Source organism: Lepisosteus platostomus, chromosome 14 (genome assembly GCF_059453375.1).
Source record: "Lepisosteus platostomus isolate fLepPlt1 chromosome 14, fLepPlt1.hap1, whole genome shotgun sequence".
NCBI lineage: Eukaryota > Metazoa > Chordata > Actinopteri > Semionotiformes > Lepisosteidae > Lepisosteus > Lepisosteus platostomus.
Window position 1 is genome coordinate 26,002,928 of NC_142624.1, and position 24,818 is coordinate 26,027,745.

The following is a 24,818-nucleotide window of genomic DNA, read 5'->3' on the forward strand; positions in this document are numbered from 1 at the left end:
TTCATACCAGCAGTGAATCATGAAGCAGTGGACAGAAAGTGTTGTGGGAATTTCGTACAAGATACCCCGCCATGTTATTGAAGCTGATACCAGACTTCTTTCAGACATGATCCTCTGATCAATTAGCTACTAGCAACCAAATGGGATAGATGAGACGAAAGGATTCCTGGCCTTTACAGCCATGTTTATGATTTCCTGTAGACTGCTGCATCCTCCCCACTGATAGCTGTGGTGAGAGTACTGGCGCACTATGGCTGCCGTCACATCATCCAGGTGGATGCTGCACATTGGTGGTGGTGGAGGGGAGTCCCCATTACTTTGAGTGGAGTGTCCAGAAAAGCGCTATATAAGTGTAAGTAATTATTATTATTATTAACTTCATTTTGCATCACAATATTTTCTGTACAATTTGAAATTATAAAATAAATACAGGATCTCACATTAAATATCACTGGTATATCAGAAATAATCGTTTGAATAACTACTATATTTTCAATGAACAATTTTAGAGATATGAAAGACTAAGTCAAGAATTTAAAAATGCTCATACAGAATGCAAAATCACATTTCAGGGTTTTACCTGAATATCAATACATATGCAGTACAGAGCACTGTAGCTCAACACAGTGCTCTCAGTGGTGACACTAAACTGGAGATAAGCTTTTATTAGCCATTTGACTTAAATCCTACCTTCCCTGTAAGCAGATTCCAAGGGATTTACAAGAGAAGTGGAGAATTACATGATAACAACCTGATGAAGGTGCTCACACAGATTAAAATCTTTTCCAATTTAACACAGAGGATCAAGTGCTAATCATGTGCTGTCAATCCAAAGTCATATGATCCATATGATAGCAGAAAAAGAGGATAAAAATCTGAATTTAAGCTTTGCTTGATGTTTCAGAGCTCCCATTGATTTTCTTCCACGGTGAAACAATTTTTTCTCTTCATTATTTTCACCTTTTTCTGCATTTACAGTGTGTGCAATACAATAATAATAATGAACATTTTACATTTAAAATGCCTTGAAATCATGAAATCTCAAAGCATATTGCAACATTATTCCTGTTTTATGTTTTTATGTGCTTCCACATTGGGTAGCCGATACAGAACTTGGTTGCAATATCCCATCTGTACCAGCAGAGGGCGACTGATACCAACTTGTATAAAGGACCAACTGAACCTCAGCCCGCAGACTGCTACAAAGAATTTCACACCTGCACTTCCCAGGGTACAAGCACTTTGAACCAATTATTAATGTTGTATTTTATATCAGAGACTTCTAATAACCTGATAACCAAATAAGCTTATTTCGACATAAGCTCATTTGTGCCACTGACAACAGACTTTTTTAAACAATATGGAAGAGATGAGCGTTTTCAAGGCCTGGACGATAGGTTTATATTCATACCTCCATTCGTTACTAACGGACCAGCCTCCATTGTTGCTACAGATGAGGCAGAATTTTCTGGAGCTTTAATAAATCCCAGCAAGGATGTCTTGCAGCAGGACATAACAGTCCCTGAAAATCCATCCAACCATCTTCTAACCACTTTATCCAGAGCAGGGCCCCAGGGGAGTAGGAGTCCTGGACAGGACGCCAGTCCATCACAGGGCACACACACACAGAAACAGACACTCACACCAGAGGCCGTTTTCCCAGAAGCCAGGAGGCTTCCTGGGCACGCAAACACAGGGAGAACATACAAACTCCACACAGATAGCACCCAAAGCCTGCAATTGAACCCAGGGCCCCCCACACTGCAGGGCAGCAGCGCTAACAGCGCGCCTCCGTGCTGCTCAGTCCCTGAAACCGTTCAGTGAAGCTGTAAGGGATGGATGCTGACTTACCCTCAGAATCCTGTTAAAGTCCTCTTTATCCACCCGGAGAAAGTGGCAGTTATCCTCCCTCAGCACAATGGAGGCGGCTCGCGGAGCGTCGTTTACCAGAGCCAGCTTACCGAAGTCATCTCCCTCGTGCAGCGTGCACACCACACCCTGAAACAGGAGCCACGCTGCGTTACAGCCCTCTGGCGCTTCCTAATGAACCTTAACAGCCCTGCTCTGGGTGTTAGCGGTGAAAAGATGTACAGTATGTCACCTGTGGATCTTACATGACGAAGGACCAGACAACGCAAGAGGTGTGCAGTTGAATCGAAGATAGAAAATACACCTTGTACTCGACTCGCAGATGCATTATTCAAGCCTCATCCGATAAGAACTCCACAGGTTTCACATCTAATGAACTGCCTCGGACATTAAAATGTCATTAATAACTACTTCATCTTATTATAGGTCTAAAAAGGCCAACAGCAGAGCCATTAAATGTACAATTATAGATAATATACCACGACAAGCACACACAATATATCATAAGTTGACATAAGTTAGCTGTCTTCTTCCTTACGGCTTGTATGTAAGACAGGACATTGAAAAAGATATATCCCATTACACCATTGCAAAGGGAGACCATTGCAAATCCTACTTAATGTACAGTACTTATGAAAAGCTGAGGTTTCTGTATTCAACCCAAGGCCTTTCAAAAGTAATAAACTACAAAAATTCAAACTACTGCTGCAAAAAGGCCTTGTTAATCAAGTTACCAAACTGAGAGGATCAATGCAAATCTCATTTGATGATTTTCCCCACATATTCCTGCTTAAGACATTAGTCAGTGTTGGAGAGCTATGAATTATTTAATTATCCAGTTTAACAGTATTGGGAATCAACATGTTTTATGGCTTACATTATCTGGTGACATGCACAGTTCATACGCTTTACAAGAAAACAAAGTTCTAAAAACCATATGATAGCTTGTTTAATTCAGCAATGAGGAGATGCTACACTTAAGGGTAGAATTATGTTAACCTGATTCATCAGAACCAGCTAAAAGGAATTAAACATTTGAGAAGTCCTTACCTTGCCATAAATTACTACATTGACAGATCCCTTCAGAATGATATACCAGGATGTCCCTTCTTCTCCCTGGTTAAACACTGAAAATGAAACACAGGAGCATAAACTAAATAAAACCAATAAACCAGTGGTCAAGAAAGCCCGTACACACCCTGGTCTTGAACTGCCGAGACAAACGAGCTATGAAAAAAAACACAGGAGCAGTATTCTATCACAGCAGCATAGCAAATTAAGGTAATTAGTGTGTGTTATTGTATAGTACACATATGCAGCTCATGTGCTACAGAGGTCCCACAACATGATATGCTGATCCTTATGGACCCACAGGTTTTAAAGACATAATGACATAATGTGCTGAAATTCGGTCTTGCATTCCTGTTAATTAAATCACCTAAACATTTTAAAGACAAAAACCATTTAACGCCAACAACTCCACTTTGAAGTGTGGCATCACGTATGGTACAATACTTGCATCGTTTATGCAGCGATCAGTGTTAAAACATTTCAGTGTTTGCCTCAACATTTTGAGGAAAGAATACAAACTTGCAGAAAATGACAGGGAGAATGTAATGAGAAACAGATATTTAAAATTTTAAACAAAGCAGGTAACAGAAGACGTCATAATAAGTGCTAAAAAATTACGAGGAATGTTCCTGCAAAATGAGCATACATGAAAGACTTGTGACCTATTGCAAAAATAGTCCGTCTCAGAAAGAAATTGGTGAACAAATTGGAGGGATTTACTTACATACTGTTCCTGCCTTCGCATGCGATTCAAAGATCAGCACCCCTGCTAACTCCCTCTTTACCTACCAGGAGCAAAGAGGAAAATTATCTGAGCACAGAACTGGACTGAAAAATCATACTAGGGCAATTTACATGTATTAAATGTAACTGAATATGGGCTTACCGTTGTGGAAAGATGAGATAAGGCCTTTATATGTAAAAGCTCTTCATATATAATTTCTAAATCATCTACTGTTCTTTGGCCTGGCCTGTGAATGAGAACAAAAAGGCAGTATTTTAAGATTAAATTTTTCAATAAAGATTTTTAATTTGTTTACAGAAACTATATAACTCTTAAAATGGTCAAATAGGGTTTATTAAATGTAAGCCACAATTAATGGTCTTTAAAATAGCCAGTGTGTGGTGATAAAGTAATGGACTTATTTGTGGAAAACCTAAGGAACACAGAAACATGGGTGACTCTTTGATAGTTCAAGCAGGTATCTACAGTACGTCAGCATGTGTCGGCTGCAAAGGATCAAGTAAAGGTTTATTCCATGCTGAAAAGAGAAGAAAAGAAACACAATGTTTCGGCTATGGAGCCTTCTTCGGTGAAACCCAAAAGAAGGCTCCACAGCCGAAACATTGTTTCTTTTCTTCTTTTTTCAGCATGGAATAAAGCTTTACTTGATTCTTTGATGCTACCCCAAGGATACAACCACAAGTGTCAATAAAGACATGGGCTCCAGCTCAAGAAAATATTTCTTGATGGCTCTAAAATCACTTTATGTGAAGGACAAGTCTTTAGAAATCAATGATAATGTCACCAATAGCACAATCATGATATTTGGAGTGAATATAACATGTATGACTGCCCTCTTTTTAGCTGTTAATGTAGCAGACATGGATGGATATCTCCACATCTTGAGTGGCTCAGCCCAAGCTTCAAAGTCACTAAGTCAAAAGGTTGGTCTCTTGAAGTGGAGGATGTGAATGCACTTGAGAGTCAAAGTTACTGCATCGGCCTCCCGCATCCCGAGACAAGTCTCCAATCTGTCAATTTGAGAAGGCGTAGACCTGAGGGCTAATTACCCAATCAGCTTTCCCGTTCACCACCATACCTCCCAGCTTCAGGATACTTTAGGGCTACTCGCAGTAACCTCAGTGCTCAGTATTGGGTCTCCTTGGTGAGCTTCACTTCCGTGTTCCCTGAGGAATTAACCTGCGTGAGCTACTTGTTCCTGGAAATAGCTTCAGTCAAAGGGAGTGCTATAGTATCAGCCGACTCCCCGCGCACATGGAGCCCAGGATCAAACACAGGACTCACGGCTTCCTCAGTATCATCCTCATGTGAGCATCGGGGCCCGTCTGGGAGAGGAGAAGCAGGGTGTCCTGCAGCTCCTCTTCACTCTCCTTCTTCTCCTCCTCGCTCAGTAGGGGGGCATCCTCACGCTCGTCGTCCAGGAAGCGGTAGAACAGGTACTTATCCTGGAAGTTGTGTTCCTGATCCACTGCAGGGTGAAAAGCCCTATCACATTACGGTACCCGTGATCACAGCATCTTCTGATGAGCATGTTCTGAATCGGCTCCACAGTGTGATTTTACATGATCACCTCCCTTCCTAGTGAGATATCGTGAATGGTTGACATAAAGGAAAATTTGGCTCTAAAGCAACACAATCTTGCTCAAACAAATCTCACACCCTGCAATGGGTACATCTATATTGCAAAATAAAATATGTGAGAGTTCTGTATTTAAAAAGTGCAAGTGGGATCCCCTTTTCCAGTTTCCAACTGTCAACATAAGTCACTCCCTTCTGTTAATATAAAATTTCCTTTATCCTTCAACTAACTTCTTTTTCCCCAATAGAATCGATTTGAAAAGATACTCTTGCCTAATCATGATGATTATATCTGATAATCCTAAATATAAAGAATGCTGATGAATGTCTCATTAATGTGTACAAACAACTCCCATGTAGAATGTTCTGGAAATGAAATCAATATCCTCTTGGGTACGTTTCTGAAAAGGTCCAACTCTTTTTAAAGCAGGTTGATGCAGATCACATCAATGTCAATCTTTTTTCTTTAATGAAACAATTTTTTATTGCCCACTCCCTTCTGACTGAAAGAGCAATGCAGTGCAGTTACAGCAAGTACAAATTCCTTTAGGCCCAGAACGTTATGGAGGGAAGACGACGTTCTGTCCCGAGTGAAGCTCTATTACCGTGGTTTAGAACTCCCTCCTCCAACAGCACCTGCCACATGCCCACAGCCTGGGTGCGAGAGTGGACACAGGGGCTCTGCTGCATCAGCCAGTCCACCAGCTCGGTCCCCACACAGCACTGCCTGTAAGAGGCAAGCAGCATACAGCACAGGCTTAGTTGGTTCCCACCCCAGGCTCATCAAGAGAGCTGCCTTCAGAAAGTGCCAATTCAGGCAACATACAGTAGGCAGAGAACGTCCATGCCATCTATCAGACAGCAGGTATGCAGATACACCCGGGCATTGTTTGAAAGCAGTCTGAGCAAAGTAGCCCTTGCTTACAGCAGTGCCCCAAACAGGAATCTGAACCTGTGACCTTCCACAAGTACAGGGCCCTAACCCTACTCCACACTGTTGTTTCTTTAGAGGATTGCTGCAAAGGTGATGCTGTCCGTAGGCTCAAACACATAGAGTGATCAGCGTGTAGCCTGTATTAAGGGCACTAAAAACCAGAGTAAATGAGAACACCTCCTTATTAACTTGAAAACTGAAAACCTAGATCTTTAGATCTCGGCACTATACGTAAATGCCTACACTGTGTGCAATACTGCAGCTGAAATGTGAATGCTAAGGACTGCTCCCTTCTAGTTCAGAGCATCTGAACCTTCTTTGTGCAAAGCTGCAAACGTTTACGGATCAGGGCCCTTTAGGCAGTGTTATATGACACAGATGTGGGCACATTATATAATGCAGGATATTTTTTCTAACACTCTATGGAATCAAGTTCCATAGATTATTAAAGCAGCAGCATAATTATTATTTACTTGTACCTGATTTTTTTTAGAAATTAAAGTCTTAAAAATAATACACATTGTGTTGAAGATGATAATTTTCTTTTTTACTTGTATCAGGTATCACTACCTCATTTACTGTGTTACTAACTCAAGTAGAATTCAAAGAACGAACTACAATAGTCAAAATTAAATGTTTTGGTTAACAGTTGTATTGTGTTTGGGGACAAAAACTCAAAAGGTCCTTGAATACAGCATTGAATTCAATCATTTTAATTTATGAAGCTTTCTTAGTAAATGAAACAAACGATGCAATATTTTGGTAATGCAAACCTGTATGTCTTCAGATGATACTTTCTATCTCTGATCATAGGGGGAGCTCGAGAAAGGATGGAGTTCCGTAAAATTTTTCCAGCCCTCAGGATCTTTTCAGATGGAACCTAAAACGACAAAAACATGGGAAATGTGAAGTCTGACTTTGTATCTGCTTGTGTTCAGGATCCCTGAAGCTGAAAATTTCCATTTTTAAGAAGTGCCGCACATAAAAAATAGCTGCTTTTCATATGAAGCTCCCGAAATCTGCATAATGGTTTTAGGGCAAAGTTTGACTTGACATTCAGTGAGTGGTGTCTGAAAAGTAAATTATGAACACAAACTGAAACACAAAGAAACATCATAATTTAAAATTGCTTACATTTAAAAACAAGATCACAATGTGAGACTAGCACGAATTGGTCCGCAATTTCCTTAAAACACCAGTAGTGGTTCTTTGTTCATAATTGTTCATGTTTATTATTGCTTTAACTTGACTGTACAGTCAAGACTGTACAAATGATATTTGAAATAAAATAAAATGTGACATGCTTATATTTTTATCAGTGTTGTCAATATTTTAAAAATTATTTGGCAGAGATGACTGTTTACAATGTACTACTTGGGGTACATTTATTAATTTTACAGTATGATGTTGTAGATTTTCCTTCTGGAGAAAAAAGGTTTTTCAAACAAATTAAAATTTAAAAGCTAGAAACCTTGTCTATATTATAAAATCTTTAATGACACTAAAAAGTTCTTCTGACCAAGAAAACAGCTTAAATTCACTATCTGTTCTGTACTACAGTTGTGGATGAAAGTGACGAAAAGTGATAGGGTTGACTAGCACAGGAGCAAAAGCTCATTAATTAGTTTCTATTTTCAGGATAAGAAGTAACAAAACGCAAAAACTTAGAATAACAATCACAGGTACAAAACATACTGTACAGTAGTTGTGTTCAACCTAGCTTACAAAGTGTTTCAGTATACTGTATGCTCAAAGCCTACATTAAGTGTTGAAACCACACCCATCCTCCTTTTAAACTTTTACCATTCATCTAAGGTGTTTTTTTAGCCTAGGACTTGTGTTCTGCAAATATCCTGAGACACTATCCTTCCCTTGTGGTCTTAATGACGTCAGACACAAAGATATGTGTCTTTCACATTTCCTGCAATTGCATTAATAGCCTTTTTCAACAAGACTCAATTAAGTGCACCGCTACTCTTAGTTTTTCCTTGTTGATAGATTTTGCAATTAACCATGCATTTGCGTTTCCAGATCATTGTTGATTCCACATACAATACTGTACACAAATGTCAACCATCAGCCCAGCCTGAAGTGTGAAGTGGGGTTTCCAGGGAAACATCATGGAAAAACTGAATCTCAATACCTTAAACAAGAGTGGTTTAGGCTTAGATCTGTGGCGCAGCTCATACGTAAACTGTTCCATATGAATTGAACAGCGCAGACAAATCCGACGAAAGATGTGAAATTCACAGCATATCAGTTCGACCTGATTGTAGCCATGACCAGTCACTGAACCATGACTAACAGATGCTGTTTCAAAACTCTTGTCAGCTGAAGCAACTAAAACATCCAGACATCTTGTGCTTCCACTCTCTGTGATGATTTTATTGAGCCACAGGGGAACACATGCTACTGTACCTGGAGATTTTATTTTATTTCTTGTAAAATAATGGTATCTCCCCATACCCTAATTCATACCTGATTTAATAATGATGTTCCTTAGTCACAAGTAGTCACTTATTCAGCAAGCACTGCGGTTTAGCCTTTGTAAAGTGTACTGGTGCAGAATGACCAAAGCACAGCATTTTAGAGATGACTGCAGTTTTGCACAACCTTGAAATGCGTCCTTCTTTAAGGTTGGCATTAGACCAAAGCTCATTTTTCATTTTTTTTTCATTTCATTAAGTTTAGTCACCTCAGTAGAGGCTTAAAGGTCTCACTAGAGGCCTTGAAAACAACACAGAAAGATGAACATCTGAGAAGTAAGAAGAGTAATCAAAAAGAGAAATTATCTGCTCAGGAGGATAAAATGAACACGTGATGAGCACATTCTGTGTGTTAAATGTAAATTAAGATAAGTTTAAAGGGAAAAGACCTTTAAAATCAAAGAAATTAAAACAAGCGGCGTCATTCTTGTGTTGTCCATATGTTTCCGGAACAAAATATTATTTGAAAGGAGAAATACAGCAAAACCGTGAGCACATCACTCTTATCATTTGAGTGAGAATAAATTATTTCATACTAGATTAGCCATCGCACACAGCAGGCTGGAAACAGGCTGAAAGGTAAATGATGTCACATTTTAATGTGCGGAAAAATTATAATGCCCTATTATGTGATAGGAACAATACCTGCACATGGGAAAGGTTATGAGATGAAAGGAAGAGAAAGGGCAATTGGTTCTAATAATACCTTATTTCTAATCCATTACTGCACTGCCTCCACAGTTTCAAACCTGTTCATACATTCCCACTGAATACATTTTGTAATTGTGTGCATGTCTGATGTCAAGACAAAATTTTTAATATTCAGAAGGTGAGAGAGGAGCGAGTTCCTTGTTCAGACATTGTTTTCTATCTGTTTTACTGACAACCTTGTGGGTTACTTCTTTCCTTTCACATACCTAAGTTCTCTCTAGGAATACTGAAGTGAAACAATTATTAGTAGTTTCAAAGGTGACATAAGCTTACCCATTTTGTGTTAAGCTGTAGGAGAAATGGAAAATGGAATAGGTGGGTCCAAATTAAGCTTTATGAGAGTATCTTTATTTTTCAGTGAGATAAGTCACAATGTCAACTTCAAATATTATAATTTTACCTCTGGATCATGCCCTAACAGCACTGAGGACAGCGATAATGTTGGGAAAATACAACTTAAAATTTTGTTTTCATCATAAGCACTATGAAACAGAGTCTTTTAAATTTATTAATTTAAAACAATAAATATTCTACAGCAAAAGTCACTTATTATTTTTTTAAGAAAATGTCAACATTATGAAACCGAAGATTTTAAAACACCTAAGTTTTGTATGAACTAGATTGTGAAGCAACTATTATTATTACTTTTTTATACTGTATAAGGAACTGTAATGCTAAGCTAAAATAAAAACAGAAGGTCCTCCATGTCTGAGATTAATTAGTTAATAAGGTCCTCCTTGTCTGAATCAAAAACACTAGTCAGGAAAGGAGCAAAAATCCATTGTTGAAGCTAAAAGACTCCTTACTATTTCTTGTCCTTCCTTGTTATAATACACATACTGTACATTGAACTGGGTTTATTAAAAGAAACAAAAAAACATGAAGGCTCTGAGTCATTGATTCAGAAAAGCTAACTGAGCACTATATAATAAATGCAATGTGCTGCTTACAAGCTATAAATCATCGTACTGTCGGACGGACAATTCTGTGAAGGATCTCTTTTGTCCTGTTTCTGCATAAGGTTTTCACAAACAGAAATTGTCAACAGCTGGTGAGTCTTTTCCTGTGCACTTAACAATGTATTACACACTCCCCACCACCAATGCATCGTGCAACTATTAAAAGATCATTATTAAATATTTAAAAAAAACACATCAATCAATCACCACTGTAATTGATCTGTGACCATTTCTGGTGGCTGATGAAGGTGCAAGTCAAGGAAAACTGACACGTTTCCTTGTGTAAACTGTGGCCCAGTTTACACAAAACATATTTGAAACACAAGAAAGTGATTCCATAATTTAATCAAGATTTTAAAATGTATTTATTTTTATATATCTGATGCAGCATTTTACTCTTTACATACTGCATATGAAATTACAACTTTAGAACATGTTCACTGAACACTAGACATACAGTAAGATCCTCATCTTGGATTAAATTATTTCAGCACTTTACTGCTTCAAATGTGTGAGCCACATTTATAGCTCATTGTACTTGCCACAAACAAAACATCCAGAAGGAGCTTCAATGTTTGCAATGCTAAATTAAGACAGAAAGAATACTTTCTTAGGTCATGAAAACAGCACCAAACGAACTATTGTGGTTATTTTTAGAGAATGTGGTGTTTTGACAAGGCACTTGCTTGGCCCATACTGTAGCTCTTTTCAAAACAACACGCAAATCCAAATATTGTGAAAAGGTCATTTCTAAAATTCTCATGCAAAAGGTGACTTCTTATCTATGTAAACGGGTAAGGAAATCTCCAAACTGTCTATAATGAGAGGTGGGGCAGGAATTACTATAAATGTCTACGTACACCGAAATGGAATGTCTACTGCTGTCTCTGTTTAAATTTAGAAATTTTAAACAAACCCCGCTTTCCGTTTTTTTTCTAGGAACCAAGAGACTGAAGTGGATGCTGACACATTGGTCCACACGTAAGCAAAGTAGGTAAATAATTGTGCCTCACGTATTTCTCATTGTGAAGATCTGTAATGAGACGGCAACATCTTAAAACCTCCCCAGTAAACCCATTCAGGGGCGGATGCACAGGAAATCAACTTCAGTTCCAAGGTTGTTTTGCCAAAGTCGCTGACAGCACAACTTATGAATTTACACGTTAAATCATGGAAAAAGAGCAGTGAGAGAAAAACCTGGAATGTAATGGAGAAATTAAACGAAGCAGGTCTGGGAATGATCCATTTTCAATTCAATTCAGTCTGTTTCGGTTCCTCTTGCCTGGGAGATACCAGAATTCAAACTGAAAACTGGTTAAATAAATAAAGTTTTTTTTACAATTTATGCTGTTTAATCCCAGTATGTTAAATATTTCAGCCCTTAGGTTTAAAACGTTCGGTGTGACTTCTTGTGAGAGGACCATTTACTGTTCTGAAGTATCTGTTATTTAAAAAAATTATCAGATTCTCAAGGGGCCTTTATATAAAAAGTGCAAATGCATTTTCCTGATATTCTCAAGAATAAACCACTGTAAATGCACCTTCGCCTTTTAGTTAATCAACTTACATTAACTCTGCGGCATGCCTGAAGAAGATTCTCTCTGATTACACAAGCTTAATCTCCAGGAGGTGTTCAAGGAAAATGGAACCCTGTCCAGTACATCACTTTGCACTTAATATTTGTTAGGTCATATTGCTGCACTGTTGTTAATAGCCATGGGTTATTTTTATGAAGATGACATTATTAATTTAAAGAGGTATACCTACCTTATTCAGATTTTTAGAGATGGATCCTAAGGCATTATTAGTCATGTTGTCCTTGTCCGGCATTCCTAAAAATAAAGACAAAAGATTCTCAAGAATCGTACCCGTAGCGAAGGAAGTTTCAGTTTTGGCTTCTTCTATCCATCTTTTAAGCATGAGGACTATGTGGCATTCAGAGTATTTCATATCAGAATAAGGGCTATATTTAAATAAATTTGAGTAAGTGGGGAAAAAACAGGTTTGTTTTTCAGGGGAGCGAGGGTGGAGGGGAGAGAGTTCTTTCAAATTTTAACCGTCTACTGAACACTGACTTGCAAATTCAAAAGTCTGTGATGGCATTTTGTCTTTAGTGCAAGTCTCTTCATCATTATAAGAATACAGGGCCATACTGACAAGTGCTAAAACTCCCTTCATACTCCCTGCTATTCTACTGCAAATATTAAAAGCTTTATATTTATTTATATTATATATATAAGACCTGATTTATACGCTGGAAATGTTACTGTAAGAAGAAGCCATTATTAGGAAATGAAGAAATGAGTATATGAATTGTCAAATTTAATAAGAAACCACCATCCATCATACTGTTATAAATTCATCACTTCATTGTGTTTGTAAAATATGAAATCTGTAATGATAATTATGATGTGGAGATAATTGCTTTGATCATTGTAGAAAGTGGCAGACTTTTCAGTTTGATGATTAGCCATAAACAGTAATAAATTAGTCAGTAATTTTGTTTTAATATTATATTATGTAATATATAATATCAACATAATAACATATAGCACAACGAACGTGTCATCAACACCCACAAATTTCAGATCACTAGTGCTGATGTAGGCATCAACAAAACATCTCTTGAGAACACAAAATGAAAACAGTACATAACAATGTATTACAGCTGACCCAAGCATTTCGCATATTTCATTAAGACTTATATAAGAGTCCTTGTGTGATGCAGATTGCCAATTAGTTTGTACACGGATGGATGATTTCTCCTGCATGTCTTAATCAGAATAGTTTTGTTTTACTTTCAATTAGAATCGGGACATTTGTAATGTATTTTTTGAGGTATCTCACATTCAAAATATAGTAATAGTCGAGGCAAAAAAAACTGCTCTTTTTTGAGTACAATTATTATTTCAAACACGTTATAATTCAGTTCAAAGGAAAGAAAATCAAATTTTTCAGGAATACAGTATGAACACATTAAATAACATCAAAACCTCCACCTGTGCTCGGCCTAGTCACATTTGTACAGTATATTAAATATTGCTAGCTGCTTCAACAGAGGTACTGTTAAAACTTCTCTTGTTCACAACCCTTTAATCTAAACTGCATAACAGTAAGAGTTTATTTGATTGTGAGCTCCCTTGTATGTTATATTTTGCCAGAAGCCCAGTGCAACTTCTATTGCTGCCTTATGAAAGATGCATTACCACAGTGAGTTGGCATAGTTTTTCAGAGTTTTCCTGTGGTTTTACCATGAATGTGTTTTGATTTGTTCTTGTTTCCCACATGCTATACCACAAATCCGTAAGGGCTGCAGTCTCTTTAACCACTGTAGTATGACCAGTTTTTGCAGTACAAAGCATTGTATTGCGGGTTCAGGCGAAGGTAATTAAAAATGACAAACTCTGCACTGATAAGGAATGCAATACACAGGGAGATATAATAAAGAAAGAGACTGGCGTGCAAAAGAATTCAGCATGATCCAATTACACTGTTAAAGAAATTAACTTAGACCTGTTCTCAATATTAACAAACAGGAGTGTACAGTGACAGTTACGAATTTCAACAAAATATCATGCTATTGAAAGTGAAGATAACAACACATTACAGGGGAGCAGCAACGTTATTTTAAGATTTTGGGGTTAGAAAGAAATAGCACTGATGAGTGCCTTTCAAACCACAATAAAAGTGAAATCTAACTTGTTACTTGTAAAACTTTTGATTTCCATAACAAATAGACTGAATTCCCAGGTATGTGCAGTGCCACTTTGGGTGATTCAGAACGAGGCAACAAAACTTCCGGTGACGTGTTGCGGCCTTATTACATAGTTGTGAATAAATCTCTTTTAATCCAAATTCAATCCAAATATATTGCTCTCAATTTCAAGACATTCCCAGACAAAACTGGTCAGTTTTGCCTACAAATACTACTTGTTGACTCTGCATGCAGATCACTTTGGAATGCTTCTGCCATGAAATGTCTGCTGCACAACCTGTACTTATCCGTTCATGCTTCTCATTACACTAGTCACTACAGTGTCTAGTGAGCAGGAAGGGCCGCATCATCTTGCAACTCCTGCAAACTGTCGAGACCAGCAGTTTGCAACAACATGGCAAATATCCAGTACTTTCACAAAGTTTCCGATTCTGTGCTTAATTTGAAATTGATCTTTTGTTCTTCTACAAGGTCAATGAATTTATCCTGTTAACGAGATTCAATTACCAGTCTGAGAAATTGGGACAGCAGTTTCCCCTTTAACATTAATACTATATGAAGAGCAGTGTACTCTTTTATTTTTAATTTCAGAATAAATCTGTAAGGATCAGGTTGCTTCAAGTAAAAAAGCCTATTTTTAGCCATCATTATTCAGCTTCTCTGTAAGCAGTAGGAATGTCATCTCACAGTGTGTTCTGCTAGTGCATAGTGGAAGGTACTGAGAGATTTTGAAGGTACTCTGTCAGCATTTTCGCCACTTCCAAAAATAAAGATTTCAGTAATATCCTCACATTAGATCCAACTTCAGCTATAGCCAGAAGAAAGGCAATACTCACTGTCACTGCTGGGCCCTGTTTCCATAACACCATAGGGAGGGGCCAGCAGTCCAGCCATATACTGTCGATATTTCTAAAAAAATGAAGAACAGATATTCATTTTAAAAAGAACATATTTTCAGCAGCCTCTTTTCACGTCTGCACTTGCTAAGGAGTCTGGCTCTAAATCCTGTGTTGTTTTACTGTAACAGTAAATTACCATCTGCTATTTCAAGAGCGCATGTTTTTCTGTGGGCAAATCTGAATGGTTTTAATTTTCAGATTATTTCATTGAAGCCATGCAATTTAAAACACTCCTGTTTTAGCGGCTTCTTTCCCTGTCTCTCTATTAAAATGACAATCCAGTGTTATGTATTTATGCAGCTGATTTTCACAGCTGGCACTATAAAGCTTTATAACTGGAATATAATTTAGATTCTACTTCAAACGGCTTCAGAATGTCACCCTGCTCCTTGTGGGAAGAAAAAAATTTAAACTATTGTTCTGACCTTGATATTTCACATAGATTAGGTTATCTATAATCCAACTCATTTAACACTTTGTTGGAATATTAAGCCTTTCTGTAAACTAGAGCTCAAAGCACAGGCATCACAACATTTCAAGTAAATATCAGATGAAGTACATTAATTTCAGAAAATAATTTTCAGAGCATGTTTGTCTACTAAAGAGTGTTAATATAGTTAATATAAACTGTCATTTAAGTAATCCCATAATTTGCATTAAATGATATTTAATTCAGTTGATATGAGTTAAGTGCTGAAATTCCTGCTGTTTTTCCAGTTTTTGTACTGAACGGCATTTACACATCTGTCAAGGTCCTTTTCAGTTTCAAGGATTGGTTCAAACTTAATTACCCTAACGAGAAGTTAGCACTGAATGATATTGATCTGCATCCTTATGGCTCTTATGCATCCTTATGGCTCTTACCACAAAATGTTCAAAGTCTCTTCTGAACCATCTTCATAAAACTGCATTTAAAAATCCAAAGTTCTGCAAATGTGCAAAAACAGCCATAATTTGAAAACTTACAGAATACACAGGTCAGCTTCAGGACTCATGAGCACCCAAGATGGATTAAACATACAGTATTTACCATCTATACTGTAGGTTGGTTGCTGAAGGGGAATAACTGACCACTTCATAATAATTTTGAATTGTCTGATAAATTCAAATGTCACAGAATGTAAATTAAAAACATCCAGTGATTTTATTTAGAACATGTTCCTCCCTATGCTCAATCCCATTCTACAAACAATTCCACTATACACTCAGAAGTACGTATGACAGATGAAATGAATACATTTCTAGTTCACAGATCTCCAGGATTGTACATTAGCCTGGAGTAACTGCAGTTGATCTTTCAGGTATTATCCACACAGGTAAAAATCTCCCAGGTTCATATCAGATGCCAAGGGTAGCCCAGCCAGAACTCTGGCATGGATATCAGGAAGCCTTTGCAAAACCTCCGGAGTCAAACATTTTGCGCATAAAGTCGTCAGGGAATCATGAACTTTAAGCAGCCTAGGAAAATCCATTTTCAGAATCTAAAAAGAATTGCGACTCTGATACGGACATTTCAGCCAGACACTTCATATTCTCGTGATTTTAAAACAAGTTGAATAACTACTGTTGCACTAGGGTTCGGGGCAGCAACTTTCACAGACACAATTTTCCATCCTTTTTAAGACACCTGTGTTTCTTATTTACAGTACATAACATACTTTAAATGCTTAGAAAGATCTAATGAATAAAACAATCTTCCTGTATAATGGGTTTTTGATCAGGTAAAGCTTTAATGGCTGATGATATTAGCCATGTTGTCCTGCTTTTATGATTTTTATTCAGGTACTCTGCAATGCAGTATTGATATCCAGTGCAGTAAAGACCTGATAACTAAGATAACTCTGTTGAAGGTTTTAAAATAATGCACATCTGTGATACAATTTCTACATACCTTTACTACTTAGATTACTTACTGAATTAAAATAAAATTTAGACCTTATGACAAAAGTTATCTGCAAATTTCAGATACAAGAGCATTTAGAATCAAGTATGAACATGGACTAATGGGTGTTATAACGTTATGAACTGGTCTTTCTTTTAAATAAAAATGGTAGTGTTTTAAATATTTGTAAGTCAAACAAAATAGTTCTTAAGAATGACAGAAAAACGACCAGATCACCAGGCTGTAATGTGGAACTCACATAGTTAAATTCATCCTGATTTGCTCAAGTGTTTTAAATCTAGAGTTTCTTATCTCTGTGGATTGTAGGGATTACACAAGATTACACCTCTAAGACCAATACAGACAGGGAAGTTCTCATACTGCTTTGCACAAACAAGAACAAAAAACTGCATCAATTTGTAACCTTTCATAGTTAAAAGCAAGGTGCACTGCGTAAGGTAACAGGTTAAACTCCGTCTTTTATTAATTTTATATATGTTAATTTTCAATTATGGATGAATCCCAGTTAAAGATGTAATTTGAAAATGTAATTACTAAAACTGTTTGATTTAAAAAAAATACAATCAAAGTACAGACAGTCCTAGAAAGAAATGCCATAAATTACCTTTCTACATTCAACACAATTAAACACATTTATCATGCAAAGAAGGCACAGAGCCATAAATGAGTGAAATGTGTTGTAGGTTTAGATCTCTGGAACACTAATGTTCTGTCTTTTTGTTGAGCGTGCTTTGATATGGCTTTCATCTCCTGTCCATTCACATTTTGAACATGGCATTCTCATCCCTGGAATGCAATTATCTGCAATGAAGAATCGCAGGTGGACTATCTGGACTGTGCAAATTAATGTAGAGCAAAGAATGTTTGAATTTCTATTTAGATTTTACTCATACTTTTGATATGAAAGTGATTAAAATGGAAACGAGGAGCCAGGCTACATTATATTCAATAAAATGCTAGCTTTCTTCCTGTCATTCACAAATAATGATTTGATCGATGCAGGATCAGAGAAACTGCACCAGATCTGACAAGAACAGAAACAGATTGTTTGCTTCCACCAAAATTCACTCATATCCCATGATTCAAGAGTTCACAACGCATTGCCCAGCTGGTTCCTTCAGAATCTATTTTTTTTTCCAAATATTTCCATTCCGTGCCTGTTGGCCCTCAAAAAGAAAAGCAAAAGCAACTGCACCTGCTGTTCTGCTTTCTGTATTCTGGATAACATGTTAAGGTAGACATTTTCCAGCTCACAGAGCTGTGCTGTTTAGACCCTGTGATATGAAATACAGTACATGCCTTTGCTTTTCATCTTCCCAGAGTCCTGTAATCAAATACAAACAGGAATCTATAGTCAGCACTACAGTGTGGACCTCATAAAAGCACTAACCACAGAGCAATCTGTTACCAGATGGCAATTTGTTGTCAAAGGTTGGATAACAAAATTAAATTCTACCTACTGCAGCTTGCTAATCACATTCACTACCCTTAAAGCTAAACAGCCTTCTCTTTCAATTAAGTAACATATTTAAAAAGCCCAGTTGCTAATGCACTTGCTTTAGCTGCAAATGTAGATAAAAACAACAAAGATGGGTTCCACATATTAAATTACATATTGATAACATTGGAATAATAAAATAAAATTAACTCACACAAAACCTTCTTTCTAAATATCACATAAAAACAAGACATTAAAGTTAGCGATGCTAACCACTATGCCACTGTGCCAAACGGGAAATGTATCTAACCTTAAATTTGGATCTTTTTTTTTTCAGTTGAAATATTCAGCATTAAAATGGACCATGCAGATTAATACACGACGAACCTCGGGAGAACAACTGTGTAACAACTGAAGTCATCTCAGCTTGCATCTTAAAAAAGTTTCCACTTAAAAACTTTAGAAATACTTGCTCAAAGCCCAGCTGTGTAAGAGCAGCTAGAGTCTGCAAGTGTGCCACTAAAGCTTGTGAAGATGTCAATAAAAGCCATTGACTGGATAATTTAAATAGTGGATTTACAGGCAGGCGGATACCCCATGGGATGTGTTATCTAAATCACAGTAGTAAAGGCTGCTCCAATAGGAGTTTATTAGGTTTGTGGCAGGTGCATGAAAGCACTCAATTAAGACAGCCCTTCTCTTCACTGACTGACCCCAGATTCTCTGCAGTATTAGAACTGCTCCCTGGAAATTAAAATAGAAAACCACTGCTGTTGAGGTGACATTCAAAATGTTCAAACGGGATAATGAAAAAAGGGTTATTTCTGCTAAATGACTAAATGAAATGTAAACATGAACATATTGTATTAGTGCTTACAGTACTTCTGGTACTGTAGCTATGGTAAAAAAAATATCTATATATTTTACCATACAGATGAAAGCAAATGACAAGACTATATCACTCGGGCTATTTTCTGCACAATAATTGTGTTTTAGTCACAAATACAAGAAATTGTGCACAATTGCCACCAGAAGATTAATCATGATCTGTAAATGTCACTTATTGGACAATTATTTCCTGGTGTCTCTTTTCAAAATTCTCCAACCAAGCTAGGCTCCATCACGTCGCCTCAGTAATTAGTCTTTAATTCACTCAAACCCAATTCTAGAACTGAAATTAACACTTCACAATAACTGAATCCATTAGTATCTTCTCACCAAAGTGTTCTGCTCCTTCAGATTAAGCATACTGTATGTGTATTTAATATTCTACCTCATAATCACAGTATAAAAACTACAGAGGCCCATAACTGTTAGCTGGAAATAAGTTGCAAAATTGGGTTCTTATAATGTCTAAATAATAATATTTTAATCGATCAAATTCAAGTGATATGTGACACATTTAATTCAAATATATTTTTAAGTGTGTTCATGCTCTGCTACAGAGGTAGTTGTTCTTAATAGCACTATACTCTCAAAAATAAGGCTGTTCCAAAAGGGTTCCTAATTATTTTTAATAACATCCATGCACACTCTCACAACCACCTTGAACTTAATTCAAATGCTGCTCATGAGACATCTGTGGGCACTAGATAACAAATCAACGATCTAACCTTGTAAAGAACTGTAGTGTTTGCTGGAACCAGAATCAAATATGACAAGCCATCAGCATTCCTGTAAGCTCTCCCAAAGGGAACAAACACTTAGACTGAATCATCGAAATGTCTTCATCATTATACCATGGCTGTATAGCAGCAGCACTAACAACATCTCGAGAGAATTCTACTGTAGACCAATAATTACAGTAAATTAGATTGGATTTTTAAAACAGCATGAGTCAAAAGGCAGGCTCATAAGTCATTTGTATCAGCGATCCCCCAATTTAGGGTAATGCACTGCATAATCAGATATCACCTCTATGACTGCAGCTTTCTATTTTTAAGTGCTCAGATTCTGATCAGATGCTTCATCCTTTTAGACTGTCTAGTTGCAAGCACAGGACTCAGTTCAGTCTGAAAGAATATTAGTGCATTTATTTTTGTCATGTTCATCTCAATTTGAATCATAGTGTTATATACTGTACATTACCAATTTTACCTAAAGTTTATTGGTGGAAGGTGTCTCAAAATGTAAGAAAATATTCCTTCTTTTACATCCTACTTCCCTTCTCCAATATGGATCCTCTTTATATCTATAACTAGTGATAAATAAAAACCAGAATTTTTTTTTAAATACCTCGCCTTTTCGTACCATAACAATATTTATTATTTACTTTATCTGTTTAAGTAAAACAAAATTATCTGCTGGTATTGCAAATGACTTCTTTGTGTACTGTATATAATTCACGTCACTAGAGAGAGAACACTGGTTGCCTGCAATCATCACGCTCACTTTAATGTGCATATCCAGGCTGCAGCCTCCAGAAATTCTGTGCTAATACCAGCTTAGTCACATTAAAAAGTCTTGGATTGATGTATCTAATGTTGTTAAGTCCTTAAGATCATAATACTTATAAGAAGTACTCAGAGCAATGCATCACCCAAGCAAATGCTTAATGATTTTGTCGGAAATAAATATTTAAACAAACATCACTGTGGCAGTGAGTGGGGATAATGAAATGTTTTGCTCTTAATACTATATAACATCATCATGTAGTATTAGAAGGTTATGGTTTAAGGCATTGTTGAGTGGATTTTGTTCTGCTTGGCAAAAAGCATAAAATAGCATGATCTCATATAAAAAGGGGAGAACACTTCTGAGGATTTAAGATTTGAAAAGGGAACATAGTTTGCAGCTCTCTTTGAAGGTTCATTCTGACGAAAGTCACAAGAACCTAATGTGATGTTTGCAAGTCAAAAATTAATGCTGACAGGCACAACTACTGTAGATATTCTAACAAGGATGATTGATTTTCAATATGATGATAGCTAATATACATAATGATAAGTACAATATTATCATTTTGATGAGCAGTTACAGCTTTGCTTGTCTTCAAATAACAGATATTTTCTTAACTAAAACGTACAAATGGTATTTTGCATTGTTTTCTACATATACTGAGAGCCATTAAAAATTCACCATATGTTACCAATATTGGTTTGTTGCATTTTTAATGTCTTGAATTGTATTATACTGTGTATCCAAAAAGATTCAGCACAGAGAAAATGAATTTGAATAATATATTGCGTAGCTAGAGAAAACAATGAGAAAGATATGTTATCCCTTGGTCTTGCAATCTAACCACAAATTGTCAGCATTTAAAATCCTGAATATACTGTCAAATGCAGTCACCGCAAACCCACATAAGAGGTCAACTTTTATTAAAGAGGTTTCAATTAATAAATGTTAAGGTTTCCACTTTCTCAAGAGCACAGAGAGAAATGCTACTGTCTGGGACACTCACTGTGATGAGGCCTGTTTGACTGACTCTGCAAGGTCTATAAAGAATATCCCCCAGTGTTTCCTTTGAGATTAATCACATTTTGACAGCCATCTCTTGCCCCTCTTTCATTTAAATGTGCCGTGATATACCAGTGCAAAAAGCACAGAAAGTAAAATTAAGTGCAACAAAAACAGGGCAGCTGATTGGTAAAGCTCATGGAAGCTGTAAAATAAAGTAGCATGTAAGCATGCGTAATACAAGGCTGCTTCCAAAATGTGTAAACAAACATCTGTAGTAAATGTACATATTGTAAACATTAGTGTTTTTTGAATCTAATAAGTATCTCACAAAAGAGTTAACAAAAATAGTAATGTTGTCATGGCAGTCAATTTACTGTAGATCACACATTTACTGTAGATCGTTGTAAAATGTTGGAATCTATATTAAAAAGGCTTCAGATGCACTGGTGCAATCCCTTAAAGACCCAACTGTGCTTGGAGTCTAGTTTCCTTACATTGTGGTGGAGTGCCTAGTAAAGGCACCAACGTCTATTCGACACTAGCCCAGAAGTGAAGGCCGAGCTAGGTGTGAGTGATGACCTAGGAACTTAGCCCCTCTGGGTTCATGAGCAGCCAGACTCATCTCCATGGTCAGCTGACCAGAGGACACCTGCTAATTTTCAGCTCTCCCTTTCCACATTATACACACCATAAAGCGTGTAAGTGATCTACTGTAAGTAAAATAGCAAATAGGTACAAACAACTTCTATCGCTTTTACAGAAATAATAAGAAATAAGAGGTTTGTGTCTTTTTTATCAAGTTCTCCGATTGTGGGAGAACCAAACCACTCTCTCATCTTCACTTTAGCGGTTTAGAAAAAGGACTCTTATTCTTCAAAAGAATAAAACATTTCATGTTATTTGAGCAAATAAAGAATTATTGTTCTTTACATATTAGGTCCAAATATTTAATTGTGTGGTAAATCTGGGAGTATTTTCACAGATATTGCTGTTATTCTATAGTATAACACAGAATGAAATACTTCTAACAAAACAGTTCATCATATTTTTATAATAACAAAAAGATAACCTTTATTCACAGTTCTTTATTTCACTATTTACCCTCTTAAAAGAACAATCTGTTTATACAGTATATAAATATATTCAGAGTGGTGGCAATGAAGGCAGGGAGATACTGTATATATATTGTGTGAATGCACAAATTATCTGATACTGAAAGCATTCAACCAGCTCTGCATACCTTTAATTCTAAGTGTGCTGTGAGAAAACCAACACAAAATACCGCCCACAGCATTTAAACACAATCCTAAATAAATAACGTGAGATAATAAGCAAATATCACATTCCAAGCAGGTTAAAAAACACACACTGAAAACCACTGAGGGCACACACCTCTTACATTGTTCAAAGAAAAGAAGGAAAAAGCCGGACTCACCCAGAAAAGTTACCTCACAGACCCATGTGTGAGAGCCGTCCTGGGTCAAGTTCAGCTTTCTCCGGGCTCTAATCTTTGTGCAGAGCGTTCACACTCCAGGCACGTGCCTCATGCCTCCGTCCTAAGAGGGACGGCACAGCCCATCAATTTCTCTCGCTCCAGACGTAAAAGCCACAGCCTGGGTTCGACAGTGCTCTCCCCAGCAGACTCCCATTCGCCTCCCCGGGCCCCCCACTGCTAAGCTGACCATCGGATTCACACCAACCCAGCCCAGCGGTCCAGGGGAGCCAGAGCCCACCTCGCAGTTGCTAGGCGATGACCGCATTCCAATCATTGCGCACTGCCGAGTGCTGCTTCTCCCCAGCACCTCGCTGGCGGGGTGGAAGAGAGACGCGCCAGAGCTGCTGGCGGTCCTGCCAGGCAACTGCTGCACGGAGCTCCATCAATAATTTAAACTGTTAAATGGTACTTACACTGCGCGCACAGATGCACACTCGAAATGGCCACCAGCCTGTGTAAACCCACATTCAACACTGCACTGCAATAGTTGGAAGAGGGCGTCCGGTATCTCCACAGAATTACATCTAATATATAGAAACAATCTTTCAAGGACATTGTCTCTGACAAATAGAGACATACAGTGCTCTATTAAACAGTTAAATACAGTTTAACTCCCAGAAGACGACATGAACATGCCTTTCTCTGGTTAGGGTAGGCCTAATTTTCGGCACTTCACTGCTTCACAAAATTTATTGAATTATCACACAGTGTGCTTTGTAAATGCATCTAGGATATTCCCAGGGCCTCTTTCTGTGGTTTTAAAATTGATCCTAACTTAATCTGAAATAGTACTGCTGGTTAAACTAAGCACTCACCCCACGTTATTGCTCATTAATGATAATTACCTTGTTCCTGTTCCGGCATCAATCAGACACCTCACAACATCTAAATCAAGATGAACTTTACCACAGATTGTAGATGACAACCTCAAAGCAAAACAATATTGCAGAATTCCTTGTCCTCTTTTCACGTTATCAATTCTATGCAGCACTGGCTTTCAAGGAAAAAATATTTTTTTGAGGACTGCCTTAAGCTGATAAAAACATTGAACCAGATGCATTAAAGTCTGAAGAGGCACTTTCTCCAGTGAGCAAGTATGACTGTAGGGAATCAGGTGGTGGAATGTCTGTTGGTTGAACATTTATGTAATCATGTTCACAAAGACCTCTTTTGCTGACAGGCTCAGGCTGTCGGGACCTCTATAAACCCTTCACAAAGGCAAGAAAAGGACACAGACCGCAAAAAACATTGCAATTTAAATAATGAGAAAGACACTCTATCTTGAAATCATAGTCTTCTCTTGCTGAAGTGCCTCATGGAAGGGAATTTACTAACTATTTTTGAAAATCAAAACAACTGAAAATCATTTTGCATGTGTAGTAAAAGAATCACAACAATTATGTAAAATCTTTCCATATATATACGTACTGTATATGTGTTTTGTGCCACTTACAAAAAACAAAATCCACTAACTTCTGCTGCCAAATGTGCTTTACAAATGTACTTTACAAGTGTCTGTTTCATTGGAATATGTATCTAATTTGCAAATCATTCTACTACCTTAATCCATCGTGTTATGAATGAATTAATTCCCTTTTTGTAGTAGTAGGCTA

General features: G+C 37.2%; 1 protein-coding gene across 7 annotated transcripts in view; it reads right to left on the reverse strand.

Annotated features, from left to right (window-relative positions):
* The window catches only part of rapgef4a (Rap guanine nucleotide exchange factor 4a), a 71,028-nt gene that overhangs the window by 21,939 nt on the left and 24,271 nt on the right, over positions 1-24,818 (reverse strand). For 4 of the 7 annotated variants that reach the window (XM_088605282.1, XM_088605281.1, XM_088605283.1 and 1 more), the window contains 9 exons: positions 14,905-14,977; positions 12,121-12,185; positions 6,971-7,077; positions 5,869-5,990; positions 4,970-5,153; positions 3,827-3,911; positions 3,665-3,725; positions 2,920-2,996; positions 1,852-1,998 (listed from right to left, as the gene is read on the reverse strand). In XM_088605282.1, the coding sequence (XP_088461408.1) occupies positions 1,852-1,998; positions 2,920-2,996; positions 3,665-3,725; positions 3,827-3,911; positions 4,970-5,153; positions 5,869-5,990; positions 6,971-7,077; positions 12,121-12,185; positions 14,905-14,977 (921 nt within the window). Of the gene's footprint in view, positions 1-1,851; positions 1,999-2,919; positions 2,997-3,664; positions 3,726-3,826; positions 3,912-4,969; positions 5,154-5,868; positions 5,991-6,970; positions 7,078-12,120; positions 12,186-14,904; positions 14,978-23,145; positions 23,267-24,818 lie in introns of all 7 variants that reach the window. The other 3 variants (XM_088605287.1, XM_088605286.1, XM_088605284.1) reach the window with 2 other exon arrangements.